At 33.8% G+C, this 14,159-nt stretch overlaps 1 protein-coding gene across 15 annotated transcripts in view; it reads right to left on the bottom strand.

The window, feature by feature from the left end:
* DNAH14 (dynein axonemal heavy chain 14) overlaps positions 1-14,159 on the bottom strand; it is a 506,458-nt gene that overhangs the window by 457,241 nt on the left and 35,058 nt on the right. For 14 of the 15 annotated variants that reach the window (XM_050760224.1, XM_050760215.1, XM_050760305.1 and 11 more), the window contains exons 5-8: positions 10,676-10,806; positions 7,700-7,852; positions 6,273-6,388; positions 2,589-2,651 (exon numbers count right to left, since the gene is read on the bottom strand). In XM_050760224.1, coding sequence (XP_050616181.1) covers positions 2,589-2,651; positions 6,273-6,388; positions 7,700-7,852; positions 10,676-10,806 — 463 coding nt within the window. Of the gene's footprint in view, positions 1-239; positions 298-2,588; positions 2,652-6,272; positions 6,389-7,699; positions 7,853-10,675; positions 10,807-14,159 lie in introns of all 15 variants that reach the window. The other variant, XM_050760298.1, reaches the window with a different exon arrangement.

A 14,159-nucleotide genomic window follows, 5' to 3' on the forward strand; every position in this document is an offset into this window, starting at 1 on the left:
GTCAGTTGAGTTCAGCTAGGTTTTGATTTCTGCTGTGACAGGGCAGCAATGAGTTCAATTAACAGTCCCACAAGCATTGCACTCTCCTTCCTCTAAGTGCTCAGATTATCTCTCCCCACCACACAGCCACTGCCATGGGTTGGGGGAAGGATGCGATCAGTGATTCAAGACTGTTCCCTTCCCTCTTGAGTGCCTCTTTCAGCAATATGAAGTTAAAACCAGGTATTGTGGTTGCTCACCTGAGTTTTGGTTATGAAGATGGTTTTTTTGTGTAGATAGCCGTCACATTTGGTGTTCCTGCATGAGATATAATCAGTGGAGGATTCTATTCTGCCATCTTGCCCCACCCTTAATCTAAATAATTGTGATATTTTAATAAATATACACAATGTGTTAGTAAATCAGGATAATTAGCATATTCATCACCTCAAACCTTTATCATTTCTTTGACTTGATAACATTCAATATCCTCTTTTTTAAGGGCCAGCCACAGTGACTAATGCCTGTAATCCCAGTACTTCGGGAGGTCAAAGTGGGAGGACTACTTGAAGCCAGGAGTTGGTGACCAGCCTGGGCAACATAGTGAGTCCCCATCTCTACAAAATAAAAATAAAAAATAGCTGGGCATGGTGGTGCATGCCTGTAGCCCCAGGTATTTGGGAGGCTGAGGTGAGAGGACTGCTTGAGCCCAGGAGTTTGAGGCTGTAGTGAGCTATGATCACATGACTGTACTGCAGCCTGGGCAAGAGTTGAGACTCTGTCTCTAAAAAAAAGGAAATAACAATAAAATGCAAAATCTTCTAACTATTTGAAAAAATTTAATGAATTATTGTTTACCACAGTTACCCTACAAAGCTATAGAACACTAGAACTTATTCTTCCCATCTAGCTGTTAACCAACCTCTCTCTATCCTCCCCTTCACAACACCCTTCTCATCATCTAATAACCACAATTCTACTCTCTACTTCTATGAGCTCAAATATTTTAGCTCCCACATGTGAGTGAGAACAAGAGATACTTATCCTTCCATGCCTGACTTATTTAACTTAACATAATGTCCTCCAAGCTCATCCATGTTGCCATAAATGACATAAACGACAGAATTTTATTCTTTTTTTTCTGGCTGGTTTTCTATTTTGTGTATATATACATTGTCTTCATTCATCTGTTGATGGACTTTTAGATTGATTCCTATCTTGGCTGTTGTGAACAGTGCTGCAGTAAACATGGGGATGCAGGTGTCTCTTCAATATATGTACGGATTTCCCTCCTTCACGTAAATACCCAGTAGTGGGATTGTTGGCTTGTATGGTAGTTCTATTTTCAGTTTTCTGAGAAACCTCCATACTGTTTTTTCATTTAGTTGGGCTAATTTACATTCCCACCAATAGTGTATAAGAGCTAACTTTTCTCCATATCCTCATCAGCATTTATTTTTTGTCTTTTTGATGACAGTCATTCTATCTGGGGTGAGGTGATATCTCATTGTGGTTTTGATTTGCATTGCCCTGATGATTGGGGATGTTGAGCATCTTTTCATATACCTATTGGCCATTTGTATTCCTTCTTTTGAGAAATGTCTATTCTGATCCTTTGCCCATTTTTAAATCAGATTATTTATTTTTTACTGTTGAGTTCCCTGTATATTCTGCATATTAATCCCTTAGAGAATGAACAGTTGCCAAATATGTTCGCCCATTCTGCAGGCTGTCTCTTCACCCTGTGGATTATTTCCTTTGCTGTGCAGATACAGCATTCTTTTCTTGAAAACCATTTAATTGAGGTATGATTGACATGCAAAAAGCTGTACCTATTTAATGTATACAATTGGTGCATGTGGAGATAAGTATACATCTGTGAACAATCTATGCCATAAACTGTCACCTCCAAAAGTTTCCTTCCCTCCTCTTGATTTATTGTTATTTATCATAAGAACATTCTTGAAAAGATAAAATTACAGAAATAGCTAACAGATTAGTGGTTGCCACAGGTCAAGGAGGGAGCAGGAATAGGAGGGAGGGGGGTATAGCTATAAAAGGCCAACACAGGGGATCCTGTGGTGATAGAAGTGTTCTATATATTGATTATATATCATTGTCAATGCCCTGGCTGTCAAAACAGACTGTAGTTTTGCAACATTTGGGAGGGAAACTGGGTAAAAGGTACATGGGATATCTCTATTATTTCTTATAACTGCATCTCAATCCACAACTATCTCAAAATAAAAAGTTTAATAAAAACAATTTTAAAAAACATTTGGCTGTTGGAGATCTCACAAAATAAGATTACTGTTGTCTACTTTAAATGACTTAATTATTCTTCTTCCTGGAAGCAAGAAGTTAGATAAAGTGACCAAGGGAACTCATCAAGGTTTTCCATAGCTCTATGACCATAGAATGGTATACTGCAAAATACAGTGTTTAATAGTCTTTAAAAAATAAAAATGGGTTAAGTTTCATCATAAAGCAATGGAATGTGACTTTCTAATCACTGAATGAAAATGAAATTATATCTGCTTCCACACTACATGTAAAACATATAGCTTCCTTTTGAAATTTTTATAAATATATTGCATATCAAAACTTACCTGCTCTTCTCTGTCTTAATTCTTTTAACATTCAATTTCCAGGTGACAAATGCTTTATTCATTCTGAAAGGAAAAATGCTTCTTATATTCCATATCCACAAACCATTTATATGGAATAAATTTAGTAAAAGCTTAGTAATATCAGAATATTCTCTAGAACATGTTTCATTCATCCTGAGTTACCTAAAGTAAATGCTAAACCATATAAATTTTCTCCCAAACTATCAGCAGAATATAGAGCAAAAGGTAAAGGTAAATGAAAGTCCTTATAATTCTCACAGATGCAGGATTCACTTAGCTGCAGCATTCCAATAAATATTAAAAATGATTTTTAAAATATTGTTTTCCTTTATATGTTTATTGGCTTACTTTGAAAAGAGACTTCATACTTCAAGAAAAGTCAAGATTCAGTTTTCAGTAATAATGAAAAGGTACATTGATAAAAAGTCTCTATAGTGGTAAGTAGAAAATTAAGGTAATGTATGTCATTTTGATATTATTTAATACTTATGTAAAAAATGCACTTGTAATTTTTAAAACTCAAAGAACCTACATGAGAAGGAATTGGAAAGTTTCCCTGGTTATGATTCATCATCAATAATTGTCATGCATTCTGAAAAAGACATGCCAACTGTTTCTGCAAATCTCTCTCAACTGTAAATGAATATTGCCACCTACATTATGCACGTGTGGGACTAGTCTAATGCAGTATCACAATTGCTTCCTTGGTAGCCTTTGCATCTAGAGGAAAACAACCACCTTTAAATAAACACTGAGATGTGATACTTGTTTGCCAACCTGAGATTACTTATGTAGCTGGTGAGAGCTAGTGGGTAGCTGAAAATCGTGGGGATAGGGGTGTGTCTGAGAAGCCAAACAGCCAATCTTAGTGATGACGTTGGCTAATTTTGAATCAAAGAAGGCTGAAAGGGGCCTGGAGCCATCCAAGCAGTTCAAAGAGAATCCCATGATATCCTTCAAACAGGCTCACCCGAGGCCTTGAAAATCAGGACTGCCTCAATCAAAATCTAGTACCTTGACCTTAAATCCAGTTCCAAAGAAGCACTCCACATAAGTTACTATTTCACTTTAATCCAAATCCATAGAGTCATGGTATCTCAGAACCCTAGAAGATCCCTGAAAATCCTTAAGAATCAGAGGGGAACCCAACGGTGTAAGGCGTATCTGCACCAGGTCACAAAAACTAATATACCAGAAAAGTTTCATGAGGTAAAACAATGATGCTGATGGTCTAATCACCCCTGTACTGGCATCACCAGCTTAAGTTGTTAACACTTCATCTTTATCTCATTTTTCTATTTGAAATATTACCTTTTACAATATCGTGATCTAAGAAAAACTATGAAAATATTAAAAATAAAATTTAAAATTAAGTAAGTATATTAAGTATATATAAAATTAAGTACAAATTAAGTAAATATAAAATTTAATTTATTTTTTTCTTAACATGAATAAAGAAAGTGAATCATTTTGACTCTAGACTTTGATACCAAATGTCATGTAAAAAGATGATTCTTGTCCCAGTTGCAGCTGAATTTTAAAAGTTTAATAAATGATAACTATTTAGAGCACAGCAGACCCTGAGGATGTATCAAAAGGCAAGCATAATAGTGGAAAGTCTGACACTGACAGAGTCTCAAATAAAAAGATACAGAAAATATTACTTTGGATACTATCTTAAATTGATAACCCAGAATCAAAAACCTATCTAGCCCCAATTCTAGCTCCTAAATTACAGGGATGCAACTATCACCTCTCTTTGACGAGAAACTTAGAACTGTTACTCAGTCACCTACGCTACATGTGACAGGTCCCAGAAAATAACAGAACCAGCTTCATTTCCTACCAACTTCATTCCAGGAACACCACTTCTACTGTCAAATCCATACTAAACTAGTTCCTGCTTCACAACTTTGAAACTTGCATCTTCTGGAGCTCCCACAGGGCTGCCTAGTTTTCATCATTTAGGTCTCTGCTTCAATGCCACATCTCTGACCATCCTATCTAAAGAACCAATGCACACACACATCTCTAATTCTCTGTTTTATTATATTTCTAGGCCTCATCACGATCTGAAATTATTTATTTACCTATTATTATCTATCTCCTTCCATTAGAATATAAGTTCTATATGAACAGAAACCTTGTATATTTTTTCGTAGTTCTGTCTCCAGTTCTTAACACAGGTGAAACAAAACAGGTACACAATAACATTTATTCAATAATTAATTTCTCTGTCACAAAATCCTTCTTCTCTTACCAAAAAAAAAAAAAAAAAAAATTCTCAGGTCCTTAGTTATTCAAGCTATTTACATATTAAATAAACAATTTAAAATATTATTTATCTGTTTTCCTAGTCCCCAGCAGACAAGAACATATCACAAGAAAAAGCAGACATTAGAGAAGAAACAAGAAAATTATAGAACTAGATACAAACACTAAAAGAACAATAACCTGGAACTACTCTGTGAAGAATCAGTCTTGGGAATCCTAATGTGATGTGATATAACATAATGTAACATAATGTACCTTAAAACTAGATAAATTTTTAATCATGAACTTGAATCAACAAGCTGCCTCCAGCTCCCTTACTCTGTTTTATTTTCCTTCAACCACATTTAGTCTCCACTCAATATTTCACATATTTGCATGTTTTTCATTATCTCTCACCCACTATGATATACATATTTGAGTGCAGGACAATTGCTTGGTTTGTTCAATACAATATCCCTGGCATCTAGAATATGCCTGGTTCTTAACAGACTCTCAATAAATATTCATATAAATAAATATATGCACGGAAAAAAAGGCAAACCCAAGCCAACATAGCTGACTCTTGAACAACATGGGTTTGAATGGCACAAGTCCATTTACATGTACATTTTCTTCCACATCTGCCACCCCTGAGACAGCAGAACCAATCTCTACTTTTCCTCCTCCTCCTCAGCCTACTCAATGTGACAATGACAAGGATGAAGAACTTTATTATGATTTACTTCCATTTAATGAGTAGTAAATTTATTTTCTCTCCCTTATGATTTTCCTTTTTCTTTCTTCTAACTTACTTTATTGTAAGAATACAGTATACATGTACCAGACAAAATATGTTAATGATTGTTTATGTTACTGATAAAGCTTCTTGTCAACAGTAGACTATTAGTATTAATAGCAAAGTTTGGGTAGAGTCAAAAGTTATACTCAAATTTTGAACTGTGTAGGGGGTCAGGGCCGCTAACCCTTGCATTGTGGCAGAGTCAACTGTAGGGTGTATTTAAGTTTGCTTGACTATAAAATATTTTTACAATATTTATCCAAAAAGACTAAAATTAAGAGTTGTAATACTGAAAAGGGCAAACTTCCTTCACCTAAAAAATTTTTATGGAACATCCCATTCCTCTGTAACTTATGGCATTTCCTCATAAGTTACCGGTAACAAATGCTTTATTAATTCTGAAAGGAAAAATGCTTCTTAAATGCCAAAATTATTGGCATTTCTTCATAAGTTACAGAGGAAATGGGGTGTTCCATAAAAATTTTTTAGATAAAGGAATTAGTACTATTTTCTACTGGTATTACTGTAGTAGAACCCAGATGTCAATCGGGCAACTGCTCCTTCAACAGGATCAAACTACAAAGAACTGGTTTCATTTTTTTTCACCTCACCGGAAATCAGAAAATATCTTGAATTGACGTAATAAATAGTAATGTCTTCTTTCTGATAGCCATTCCAAAGTAGGTATGAGTTCTACTTCCTCTATACTATCAACGATATTAGTGACCTACAAAATAAGGCACAAAAGCATTATTTTATTTATTTTAAAAATATGTATCATTTTCAAGAAATTAAGAAAGCCTGTATTTGGCTGATAACTTCTTGACTTTATAACTAAGTTTTTTCCATGTATGAATCCTCAGCTATTTTATCTATACCCAAATTTGATTTCCCTCAACACACTGCTTCTACACTTGCTATTTTCTTTTTTTTTGTATTCTTTTTTTTATTTTTTTATTTTTATTTATTTATTTATTATTATTATTATACTTTAAGTTCTAGGGTACATGTGCATAACGTGCAGGTTTGTTACATATGTATACTTGTGCCACTTGCTATTTTCTAACACTATTTCTTGTGCTCTGACAGAGAGAAACTTCCTCCTCACCCTGAGATACTTTTCACAAATAGCTGTTCAAATTTGAGTCTCACAATTTTTACATTTTCTATAAAAGTAGTATTTATGAACTTAATTTTAGCTACAGAGATGCGGTAGTCCAAAGTGGTTTATAATCTCACTACCCACATATCCTATATTGACATTCAAAAACTACATGCCCTTCATCAAGGAGTTCTCTCTCTTCCCATGAGTGGCCCTCCCCTATCTGAATGTCACCATTTTAAAAAAAAATTTTATTCCAGAGATAAAAGTATGCATATTTTTATCAGCACATATGTATCTATGTGTATATTCATATATATATAGAAGTTTTTCCTCCATTCTCACTTGATACTATTAGAGGTATTTCTGTATCTGCACATACAGATCTACCTCATACAAAGATGTGGTCTTGCCCATGCATAAAGTTCATTTTAGTTGGGAGGCTGGGAGGGCAGAAAAAGGCAGACAGACATTAAACAAATCATTAAAACAAGTAATTGTATATTTTCAACTTGTGATAAATATCAAAATGCTATATAAGAGTGTAAAAGGGGGATTTCTACATCTGGCAATAAAGTTTCTGACAAATGTGCCAATAAAGAATATTCTTTTCTTTATTATTATATTATAGTTCCCATTATGTTAGCAAATGCTTGTTTTGTAGTTCTTCCTTTAAAAATTTACTCCAAGTATTAACAAAGTATTTGATAGATGAAAAAATTTATTAAAGTTGAATCTCCAAACCTAAATCTCTACACAAAAGGAAAAACTTCACTATTAAATAACATTCTCCCAAGCAGATTCTTATATACAAACTGCTCCACAAATGACCAAGTATCTCTGAAACAGAAAGATAAATGTATGCAATTAAATTCTACATTGGATAATATTTTTGTATTGTAATTCCGAAAGCTTAAAACATCCATTAAACATTACCTTTGAGATAAATGAAGCAGTAATAACCCAAAATTCTTTGCAATGTTTAGCGGTATGAGCCGATACTACCTGAAGATCATACGGATTGTAAAGGGCTTTAGGACTTTTCCGAGGAAGGCAATATACAAATTCTCCATCATCTTCCAAAGGTTTCTGAGATTTAAAAAAATAAAAATAAAGAAATTTAATTAATTTGACTAAATTAACAAAATTAATACAATGGCTGAACTGATTATCCACTAAATTGAAACAATTTAAACACAGATTAAAAATAAGAATACTATATTTGGAGAAAGCTAACATCAAATTGTGCCTAAACAATGTTCAACAAAGACCAATCTTATGAAAGATTTAACATATTTAATTTTCATCCTTAAAAAAGGATCCTTAATTCAGAAAAAAATATCTATACACTTAATAATACATGCTTACTAATCCAAAGAACTCGACGACATACCTTTTACATAATATGCCATCTTCCAGTATTTGTCTGCCAACACCAGAAATCTTTGGGCACATTAAATTGTCATTTATTTTGATAATGATGGCGGTTTAGTATAAGATAAAAATAGCTATTATTTGTTAAGTAATAAATAATGAGTAATAACTCTTTCATATACATTATCTTTACAACCATAAGAGTTTAATCTATTAACATTCACCTCTCAAATTTAAAGAAACTAAGGCTTGATATTTTTAATCTCACTAAACAATTGCAGAAATTAATACTTTGAGGGAACTGAGTGAGGTGGCTCACGTCTGTAATCCCAGCTACTCAGGAGGCTGAGGTGAGATCACTTGAGCCCAAGAGTTTGAAGCTGCAGGGAGCTTTACTCACACCATTGTGGCTTCAGCCTAGGTGACAGAGAAAGACCCTGTTTTTCAAATTTAAAAAAATGAATATTTTGATAAGTTAGATAATTTGAGAAAAGTCACAAATTCAGGAAATGGTGAACTAGGGATGTGAATCCAAGTCTGACTCTAAACCCATATTCTAAGCTATTGCAATAAATTATAATGCCTCTCCCATACTTGGCATTGAAAAATCAGCCATTACACATTAAGGAAAATTTTAAGTAAAATGTATTTATTTTAGCTTTAAAATAAAAGTTTCCTGAAACTTTTAACTTTTATGGATAAAAAATTCTAAAATCATAAGAAAACTTTAGTCTTTTCTGGATAAATTTTACCATAAAAAAGCATTTAGTATTTAGTGATGTCCTCAGAAGCTATTTAATTGTGTAACTAAACGGTTTCCAATCATTGTAGTTTTAAATTTTGGATCCAGTTTTACACTTTTTAAAATTCTGTCTTCCTTGAAGATTACTTGTTTCTTCTCAATTATTTTAGCTGTTTCACTTTCTTACTTCAGCTTCTAATATAATCAATATTAAACCCTCAAAAACAAGTTTAAAAACTGCAAATAACAGGAAATAAATGAGCTCTAAATGATGACTTGTATAATGTATGACCTTTTTAATTGTTATTTGTTTTTTTGAGTCATTTATGTTCTAAATTAGGTTTCAAAACATTACTAAGAAACAAGATAGATACAAATCTTCCAAATGGATCATATATATAATTAAAAAATCAAATCATAAAAGCATAAAAATATGTTCCAATTAAATTATTTTTTCATTTAAAAACAAGTGTTTAATCATATTCTCAATCCTTTCTTCACACACAAATGAAATTCACTTTATTTGAGAGTCCAAGGAACCCATGTACAGCTATGGTTTTGTTTTGTTTTTAAACTACTGTGCCCACCACCTGCCAGGCACCATGGCATATATTTAATTTTCACAGTCCTCCATGGTAACTATTATTATCTCCATTTCAAGGTCAAATAACTAAAGCTCAAGAGGTTAGGAACTTGATAACATGGTGAGTGTACAGGTTCAAAACTAGGTAAATCTGATTCAATTATACATGTACTTTCCTTCACATTGTTGCCTCTGAAAAATGATCAAAAGATGATTTATCTTCATGGTAACAGTGTAGAGCAGGGCAAGGTGCCTGTTTTTGTAAATAAAGTTTTATTGGAACACAGTCACATCCATTTATGTATGTATTATCTATCAATGCTTTGGTACTACAGTGACAGAGTTGAGTAGTTGCAAAATCTAAAGTATTTATTACCTGGTCCTCTTCAGAAAAAAATCTGCTGATCCTTGGTTGGGAGCAGTGGTTCTTAATTGTGTATTAGAATCGTGGAGAACTGAATAAAATACAGATTGCAAGGCTCTGCCTCCAAAGGTTTCTGATTCAGTGGGTCTAGGGTGCAGATAAGAATATGTATGTCTAGTAAGTTCTAAGGTGATTCCAGTGTTGCTTGTCTGGGGACCACATTTTGAGAGTCCCCTTTCTAACAGTAGGGAGAGATGATCCTGTTCAATCTTAGAGCACCTGTAATAAATGAGGTCTCAGGACACAAACCTTAGTTCTTACCACAGCTTCTACCCTCTGGTCATGTGACCTTGGACAAGCTAAAATTTCTCTGAAGACAGAGGCTAATGGGTAAGAAAAAAATGAATAGCATAAGGAAACACAGACCAGATGAGATAGAAAATCAAGTACCAGGGAGTTAGAGTGTGAGAAGAATAGAATGTTACATTACCTAACAATTTCTTCTTAAATCACAGAAAAAGTGATATCCAGAAACCAAACAGTAGATTCAAGTTTCAGGCAGATGATACACCTTTCCTGGGGACTCACTCAAAGAAAGTGATAAGAGGGGACAAACACATACATTTTGATGTGTCATAGACTTAAAGTTTATATGCTTGATCTATTCTCCATTTCTTAAATAAGTAAAATGAAATGATGTCAAATACTTTTGCATTTACCATGAAATAATTGTAACTTGATATTAATGTAATGTTTGACTTTGACATAATATCTGAAAGGAAATAAAAATAAAAATATAATTTCAACATTGATTTTTAAAGATCAAAATTAAATAAAATAGAACAATACCTTTAAAGTAATCTTCTGAACTGCAATTTTGGAACTTCCATATTTCAAACTGTGCTGCGGTAATACAGTTTGCCAACCAAGCTTTTCTCGTAGCCTAATAATATTTCTTATCACATCATCATCTTTTGGTTCTGGTATAGAACAATTTAAAAATCCAATATAAGTGCAAATGTGGGCATCACTTAAGGATAATGCAAAATATTCCAAATATTTCTATATAGAGAAAAAAATCTAAATGGTAACTTAAACGATTATATTATTAGAGGAGAAAATATAGCTTAAAATCCAGTTTTAACAGAAGTTGGAAAGAGGGAATAATATTTATCAATTTAAGAAAGACGTCACGAAAGACCTAATTCATAATTACACAGGTAGTAATAAGAGAAGAGACTAGGAACAGGAACTGGTTATAAGGCTTTTCTTAATAAATGCCTAAGCTGGGGGAGGGGCAGTTGGATCAGAAAAGCAGGGATGACAGGGTGGGATGGAAATATTTTTCCTAAGGATACTCATCCCACAGACACCTTTCAGATCATCTCTCAATCTCTTAGCCAACAGTTGACAATCCTCTCGTTCTTGAAAGAGTCTCTTTTCTTGGCTTTTATTCACTATGCTATACAGGTTGTCCTGTTGGCCCTTAAACTTATTTTCTTGATAGAACAAATCTTGGAAAGAGAAGCATACAGAAAGCCATGCTAAGAAGTTATATTTCTGGCCCTCTAGAAATTACAAACAACATTGGACTAAAACAACTTCTTTTCTAAGGATTAAATGAGACTTGAGCTCTTGTATAAGACAGTATGATAACTAGGATGAGGCACTTGCATGACTCTAAGAGTGAGTCCTCTTTACATTTTGTGCCCTAGGTGAGGTATTGAAAATTAGTATTAAGGATATGGTACAACTGTGTATGTCTGACAAGAGGATAAGTAACATTATAGACCCAGATATAAAAATATATACCTTCTAGAAATCAAAATAGTGTGATATTGACATAGAAAAGCAAAGAAGTAGAACAAATTAGAGTTTTGAAATATAACTACGTATACAAGCCAATCTAATAAGTGAAAAAGATAATTCAAATCAACAGAAGAACGATTAACTATTCAATAAATCATAATGCAAAAGTGGTTAGCCATTTGAAATAAATATGCAGTTATATGCAAGCATAAATTATAGATGGATTAGAGCTGTAAATGTGGAAAAACAAATTATAGAAATACTAGAAGAAAATATGGCAGAATATGTTTATAAAACTGGGGTAGTGAAGGCTTCTTGAAAAAGAATCAAAGCATGTTAAAAGGAAAACAATGATACATTTGACTTGCTCAAACTTAGCAACTTATATACAAGAAAAACCACCATACACAAAGTTAAAATGTAATTAACACATTTTAAAAAGATGTTTATAACCTATATAACAGGCTAGAGATTACTATACCAAATATCTCAAGAATTCTTAACGATTAAAAAATAAACATTTTGATAAAAAGATGAACAAAAAATTTACAGGAAAAGATAAACGGCCCATAAACATATGGAAAAGTATTCAACCTCATTAGTAATCAGGGAATTGCAAATAAAATAAAAATTAAAACACATATCTCACTCAGACTGGCAAAAAATTTAAAATTGGAAAATATCAGCTATTGGCAAGGGTATTCCCCTTGTGTAATATCATGAAAGTATCATAAATTAGCACTTTCATTTTTGAGTGTGATTTGGCAGATTCAACAGATCTGACAAAGACTGTTCAAAAATGGAGGCAATTTCAGCAAATAAAGAACCCTTTTTTAGAATAAATAGTAAAATATAAGGAAGGCATAACTTTCAAAAAGCTGGAAAGAAAACATCTTTCTAAAAAAGAGTTAGGTTAGTTCATGACAGAATCAAGAATGCTTACTAAAAAGAAACAAGGTCAGGAGTCTGGCAAATTTTGGCTGGGTCCTCTGCTCAGGTCTTACAGGACTGAAACCAAAGTGTCAGCTGACCATGCCCTTATCTGGAGGCTGGGCTAGCGAAAGACTTGCCTCTAAGCTCCTCAGGTTTGAGGTGGAATTCGTTTCCTTATGGCTGTATTACTGAGGTCCCCATTTTCTTGGTAGTTGGCTGGGTACAGTTCTCAGCGAACTTTAGGGTTCTTGCCATGTGGCCCTCTCTACAACACGGCAGTTTGCTCCTTCAAAGGCAGTGGCAGGGCCTCTGCTACTACTTGCGGTCTCTTAAGGGTTTATCTGATTAGGTCAGGCTTGCCTCTAATAGTCTCCTTTGATAAATTTAAAGTCAACTGATTAAGGGTCTTAAATACATCTGAAAATCCCTTTGCCATATAAATAATATAAAAGCATGGGAGTGACAGTCTATCTTATTCACAGGTTCTATTTCCACTTAGGAGTAAGCAATTACACAAAGCATGTACACCAGAGGGTAGGAATACTGGAGGGCATATTAGAATTCTGTCTACAACTTCCTTTTTTAAAAAAATGACTAAATGTTGTTAAACCCTGGTAATGAGTACATGAATACTAAATTATTTTCTCTATATTGTATATTTGAAATGTTTAATAATTGTTTTAAAATCTAAACAAAATGCTACTTAGGTCTTTACCAGTTTACGTATTCATGAATTTATAGAAGCTAAATGAGGGAAGCAAATTAAAGAAATGCAATCAGTAAAGAATTAGAATTTTATTTATCTGGCAACCATTAAACCTAAATTACTGGCCTTTCTTACACTAGATACCAGTTTCAAAACACTAAAGGACAATGCAACTAAATACTAAGAATTCTTAATGTACAGCAACATTTGTTGCAATAAAGCCACTGTATCAGTTTCCTGGATGCATGATATGGTGTGGCTCTGTGTCCTCACCCAAATCTCTCACCTTGAATTGTAATCCCCATAATCCCCATGTGTCAAGCGTGGGACCAGGTGGAGTAAGTGGATCATGGGGGTGGTTTCCCCCATGTTGTTCTCATGATAATGAGTGAGTTTCATGAGATCTGATTGTTTTATAAGCATGTGGCATTTCCCCTGTTTGCACTCACTCCATCCTGCCACACTATGAAAAAGGTGCCTGCTTCTCCTTTACCTTCCACTATGATTATAAGTTTTCTGAGGCCTCCCCAGGAATGCAGAACTGTGAGTGAATTAAACCCCTTCCCTTTATAAAATACCCTGTCTCAGGTATTTCTGCATAGCAGTGTGAGAATGGACTAAAACAATGCATAACAAATTACTGCAAATTTAGTGGCTTCAAACAACATGTATTTACTATCTCACAGTTTCTGTGGGTCAGGAGTCTAGATACAGCTTAACTGCATCCTCTGCTTAAAGTCTCAAAGGCTGTAATCATGGTGTTGGTTGGTAATGGATTCTCATTTGGAGGCTCTATTGGGAAAAGATCTGCTTCCAAGCTCCCTGAGGTTGTAAGAACTCGTTTCCTTGTGATTTGAGTCATAGTAGCTTGCTTCTTCAAAGCCA

The sequence above is a fragment of the Macaca thibetana genome, chromosome 1, assembly GCF_024542745.1.
Source record: "Macaca thibetana thibetana isolate TM-01 chromosome 1, ASM2454274v1, whole genome shotgun sequence".
Classification (NCBI taxonomy): Eukaryota; Metazoa; Chordata; class Mammalia; order Primates; family Cercopithecidae; genus Macaca; species Macaca thibetana.